The sequence below is a fragment of the Sorex araneus genome, chromosome 4, assembly GCF_027595985.1.
Source record: "Sorex araneus isolate mSorAra2 chromosome 4, mSorAra2.pri, whole genome shotgun sequence".
NCBI classification, from domain to species: domain Eukaryota; kingdom Metazoa; phylum Chordata; class Mammalia; order Eulipotyphla; family Soricidae; genus Sorex; species Sorex araneus.
The window spans coordinates 52719016-52725015 of record NC_073305.1 but is presented as its reverse complement, the minus strand read 5'-3'; the positions used below and the strand labels follow the sequence as shown (position 1 = coordinate 52725015).

Genomic DNA, 6000 nt, shown 5'->3' with positions numbered 1-6000 from the left:
ATGGAGAACTAATGATGGTTCTCTTCTATTCTTAGTTCTGGTAATCTTTATTATCATCAGATCTTCTTGCCAATTATCTCTTACCTTCCAAACTGGCTTTTAACTCACAAATGAGGAAAACGTTTTGCACCAGTGTCTACTTATCCTTTAAGTGATGAGAATTCCTACTTTTAAAGTGATAAAAATGAACTTTTGGGCATACCTTAATGAACTACAAAATTCTTGTAGCCATAATATTTGAGTTTCTTACCATCTGTAGCCTCTTTTGTACAGAAAAATGGGCAATTAGGACCAAACTCAGCAGTGCTATTAGGGATGTGCTACTATATGGGGGACTGTATGAAATATTAGGGATCAAACTGGGCCACATGCAAGGCAAGCACCTTAAAGTTTACACTATCTTTTGTACCACATAAAAAGATACTTTTAATTTAAAAGAATGCAGTATTTCAGCCTACAGTTCTTTCAATCAGTTTTTTCCAAAATGTGTTTTCACCCTATTTGCTATAAGAAATTTACACTCATGTTCTTACAATTTACTGCACTGATTCAAAAAAGATTGGGCTAGTCCTAATTCCTTATTAATTGTTAAAAAGGTTTGATGTTTATCACAGGATAAAAGAATCTCACTGTCCTTGGGAATGTTCTTTAAGTAGAAACAATAAGGCAAAGACTAAGTTGTATTATACTTTTAGACATTATCAATCATTTTTTTTTGTGGGGGACTGTTGTGCAAGAATTAAAAGTTTAAGTTAAACAGATATAGTTTCAACGTTTGATTTTAACTTAATCTGAATAATGTCTTACAACCCTTTAAGTTTTGCACAATCTGTATCTCCCTGTTGTTACCTGTTTTTTTCTGGGGATTAAGTGGAAATAGTATGGTTGTCTGGTATATAGAAAGGACCCAGTAGATATTTTCTATATTCACAATAACCTATGATCGTTTATTCAACCTACACTGATGCTAATTAAAAGGTTTCCCACTTAACTGTCAAGTAGCTGTAAGGCAGAATGACCACTTGGTGTGAATACACAAATGTGCTTGTACACATATTGTGTGTGTGTATTGTAGCACTGTCACTGTTGCACTGTCGTTCAGTTGTTCATAGATTTGCTTGAGCAGGCATCAGTAATCTCTTCATTATGAGACCTGTTACTGGTTCTGGCATATTGAATACGCCACAAGTAGCTTGCCGGGCAGGATACTCTTAGTAGCTTGCCGGGCTCTCCGAGAGGGACAAAGGAATTGAACCCAGGTCGGCCATGTGCAAGGCAAATGCCCTACCTGCTGTGCTATCGCTCTGGTCTGTGTGTGTATCAAAGGGGATTAAACCCATGTTTACTGCCGAGCCACATCCAAGATCTTGCTGTATATTTTAAATTTTTGGAGACTGTGTGTGAATGTGATTGCTTTCAGGCAACATGTGATCAAGGCACTATCAGAAGCCCTTAACCCCTATTTCCTCGTTCCATTTTAAATGTGACTGCAAACGTTTATAAATTAACACACAATTTATAGGAAAGCTGAAAATATGAAAGGAAAGTTGAAAAGCTACCACTGGCGCCCCTTTGACTTGGCAGAATCCTTTTGGTTTTTGTTTTGGATCCACACCAGGTGTTGTTTCTAGCTTTGTGCTCAGAGGTCTCTCGGAGGTGCTGGGTAGAATAGGGAAGGGATCAGCCAAGCCAATGATCTAACCAAGGTCAGAGGTCTGCAAGACAGGCGCTTTATCCCCCCGTACTACCGCTCCAGCCCCAGAATCAAACTGTAATACTAAGCTGTAGATCTATCAAAGCATTCCAAGTACTTACTGCATGATGAATGGATCCCACTGGGTTATTTATGACAAAAGAGGAGGTGTGGACAGTAAACAGAATCTAAATCCCGGTGAGAATGACCTTCCTCAGGGAAAGTCAGCCCTGAGGGTTTCAGGTCCTTATCACAGCAGCCTCCTCTCTTTATCTCCTTTCCAGGCTTTTATATGCAATTATTTCTCAAACCTGGGATCAGTCCATCGGGTTTTGGCCACGGTAACTCAAGTGCCGAAAGTGGGTGGAATCCTGCCCGGAAAAGAGGCGTCGCCAACGTTCCGCGGGCCTTGCCAGGCTCGTCGCGCTCGCCGGTCGCACGGGTCAACTGCACGGCTCGTCTCGAGGCCCATCCACACGACAACTGGTCGTGGCGTCGAGGTGATCACCCGGCATTGCCATCTCCCCTTTTGGCGGGCTCGGGAGTCCCGAGGCTCCGCCCTCCGGCGCTGCCTCACGGCATCCGCAGAGGCGGGCGCAGCGCTCCCATTGGCGGAACGACCCGCGCTGACCCCGCCCACTCCCGGCCCCGACGCGAGCACGTTGAGTGGCGGGGCCAGCCGAAGAACTCTCTAGAGCGAGGAGCGGCTCCAGGGGTCGGGTGGCAGAGTCGGGGCACCCGCTTCGGGGGTCCCCTAGAGGTTGCTGGGTTGGGTACGCGGCCCACCGCCGCGGGGGGAAGGGGGTGGGTGGGCTGAGAGCAGCTCGGCGGCGAGGCCGGCCCGCCGCCCCTTCCCCCCCACCCCCCCAGCGACCTTGGAAGCCGAATCTTCCCGGAGCTCCTCACGCCGCGCGATGGCGACTGCGGCGGAGACCAAGGCCTCTCAGCGGAGGAACGCGAGCTGGTCGAGTGGCGGCGGCGGCGACGACGAGATGAAGCAGTCGCTTCCGGAGCTCGAGTCCTCCCCACAAAATGGCGGCGGCGGCGGTGACGGCGGCCGCCTCAGCATCGCGGAGCTCGGCGGAGCGGCGGGGCCTGAGGAGACCGCGGCAGCGGCCGAGGCCAGCCCGGCCCTCGGCCACGAGCCGCCTCAAGGCGCCCCAGAAGCGGGCGCGGCGCCTCCGCCCAAAGGCCCAGAAGAGCCCGAAAGGCCCGTTAGGAGGAGTTTTCAGATCCCCAGGAAGAGCAGAGAAAAGAAAGGTGGTGCTTCCCTTCCTCCCCAACCCCTCTCTCTCTCTCTCTCTCTCCTCTCTCTCTCTCTCCTCCTCCCTCCCCCCTCCATCTTTTCATTAGAACCTCTCTCGTCTCCGCTTCCCCGCACCCATCCGAGACACGTAAACACGCATGCGGCGCCGCCCCTCTCCGCGCACTCCACGGCCCGCTCGGCTGCTGCTGCCGCGCTTGGCGCGAGAGGACAGGAAAGCGGGAGAACACGCTTCCCTGCTCCCCCGCTCCCCGAGGAAGTCGGAAGGCGCCCAGGTCGGAAGCTTGTCCATAAGGCTGCAGCTCCCCGAGAGGAAAGATGGTGCGCGGCGCCCCTCCCTCCCAGCCCCCCGAAAGCCGAGGAGCGGATGTATCTTAAGGATGCTTCTGAGAAGTCTCGCGGTGGAGATAGCCTGTGGCCATGGATTCTGGGGCTTGCGCCAAAGCCACTGCGTTCTGAGGATCACAAGTGCTTCTCCCTATGGAAATCCTCCAGCTTTATGTGTCTACTTGAAATTGGCTTGATGTCAGCGTCTTCCCCTTGTTTAGCAATCGCCTTTAGATGTGATCCATGCACTGCTCTTTGCCATCACACTTCATTTCCATGCAGAGTTTTTTTGTTTTTGTTTTTGTTTTCCTCTTCTTTTCCTCCTTGATCTGGAAGCATCAGATTCAATAGGTCTTGCTCTTTTTAAAGCCAAGCTCAGTATGTCTTGTTTTGTATTGGGCAAGGATGGGAAGGTAGGTTCTTGGTGCAGTAATCTCCCAATGGGAAAAGATGGAAAGGTTAGTTTATGCCCAAGAGTCGCCCTTGATCTTATAGATGAGAACTTTAGATTGAAAACCAGAATAATAATAAAGCCCAGTTTGGTTCTGGGAACCAGTATGGGAATAGTTATATATGAAATACACTTACCTTTTTTTAAACCTACCGTTAGTAACCATTCTAAGGAAGATCAAAATTAGTATAGCTTTACACATTTTTGACTATCCAGTGATCTGTTTGTATTCTGGATTTAGTCCACCTAGCCTTTTTTTGTTTTCCACGTTGTTCAGTTTTTCACGGTTTACTTAAATAATTGAAATTTTTTGCTTGCAGCTAGAATCTTAGTGAGTCTTGAGTGAAGCACTTGTGCTTCCTTTCAACCAGTGAGCTCTATTTATCACAGATAGATTGAGACTTCCTTGATTTAGTAATCTACAAATAAAGGCAAATTTAATTTATGTTTGGCAGACACAGCCAAGGACAGCCTTGATGTGAGAAACTATATAAAGATGAGATTACCTTTTATGCACAAGCATGAGTAATGTTTTTAGATGTATGTTTTGAGTTGATGTCATTTTCGGGATCAAGAGGATACTTGTAAAGGTCAAAATTGGCAATGCTGGTTTACTTCAGATGTGATATCTTTATGAGGAAAGTTAGATGCCCATATTTTCATTTGGTATCGTATAGGATATTGGACCTACCTTCGGATGGGCACTGGTTACGAGGTAGGAAATTGACCTTTTATTAAAGCCTAATAAAATATTGAAATCTCTCTTCTTTCCTCCTTTCTCTCATTTTCTTTCCCCTTCTTTTCCTTTGGGCCACACCAGTCGTACTCACGGATAACCCATTTCTGTGCTGGGCAGACCATGCGGTGCCAGGGATCAAATCTAGGCCTTCTGCATGCAAGACATGCTTCAGCCGGTTGAGCTATCTCTCCAGCCCTAAGTTTATGTTTTTGAAGGTTTTAAGTGCCCAGTAGTATAATTTATGGCATATCATAAACCCTTTCACTTGCAATAACACCTATAATTGACCTCAAAACCCTCATAGTTCAGTCTGAAAGGGATGGCACTAGGAAATGTCAAATGGCATTGTATGTGTGTTAATTAGGTATATCCGGACGTTACTGTAAAATCGACTGAAATTGAACATACTAAAAGTGGGTCTAATTAGGGGATTAGGAAATATAAAACCTAGTTGTTTTCCTCCTGAGTCTGACACTCCTTGGGGAAAATTTATTTTTCCCATTATTACTTGAGACAAAAGGTTGTTCGCTTTCTTCAGTCATGGAGGTTATAGAAAGGGAAATATAGCAGTCTGGAATTTTTTTTTAATATTCAGCGAAATAAATCATTGTCTATTTGTTTATTCATTGAGCAGTAACATTTAAATAGTGCTTTAAAAATTTTAATAGAGTTTTTTTAAAAAGGCAGCTACTTTGCCATTATGGGCTCTGTCCATATCCAAGCTGAATTATGGTAGTTCTTGGTGACAAAATCTAGTGAAAAAGTGAAGCTACTATTTTAAAAAATGCTTTCTCAGAAGCAGTGCATTTGGTACTGTTAGTTTTATAGCAGTATTATTTTTTGTTAAAAAATGATCACAGTATAGGTTCTGATTAGGAATTCTAGTCTTGAGTCACATCATAAATTTTGAACATTTTCAGTAGATCCCTCAAAACTTAGTATCAGAGATTGTTGTAGTTATTTTAAAAGTATTGCAGTTCTTTGCTTGTGACTATTCTTTTCCAGGCAAATTCAAGGTTAGGGCTTGAGATTTATTGGTGTTTTGAAAGTATTTTGAAAGTAGACACTGATACAAATTTGTTTTTCTTGGTCTTAACAGTAACATGGCATTCCAGATACTACTGTACTGATTAGACAATAATGGCACTTTGTAGTGCTTGATAAGTTCTAGACATTGTTGTCAGTTTACACATACTAACTGAATTTTGAAAATCTTACATGGTAGATGGTATTTCCATTTTATAGATGGGGAAACTAGTACCTAGAGGTTAAACAGCTTGCCCAAGGTCACACTACTAAATCATGGAGTTCATCAAATGTGAACTTCGTTGATGAGTATTTACCACCAGTCACTGTTAACAAGACTTTGTTTTTAAGGATACGAAAATTTTAGCTTTAATTTGATATCCTAAAAGGAAAGTTTAATTTTACTTTGGGGGTGCGACTTGGGCCACACCCACAGTGATCAGGGCATTTGACTGTGCTCTGAAGACCCTCTGTGGGGCCAGGAATCGAACTGGGGTCAG

At 44.8% G+C, this 6000-nt stretch overlaps 1 protein-coding gene across 7 annotated transcripts in view; it reads left to right on the top strand.

Moving 5' to 3' along the window:
- The first annotated feature begins 2595 nt into the window (after window positions 1-2595).
- The window catches only part of TASOR (transcription activation suppressor), a 67777-nt gene continuing 64372 nt past the window's right edge, over window positions 2596-6000 (top strand). For all 7 annotated transcript variants that reach the window (XM_055134521.1, XM_055134519.1, XM_055134520.1 and 4 more), the window contains exon 1: window positions 2596-2953. In XM_055134521.1, coding sequence (XP_054990496.1) covers window positions 2608-2953 — 346 coding nt within the window. In that variant the 5' untranslated portion in view covers window positions 2596-2607. The remainder of the gene's footprint in view (window positions 2954-6000) is intronic.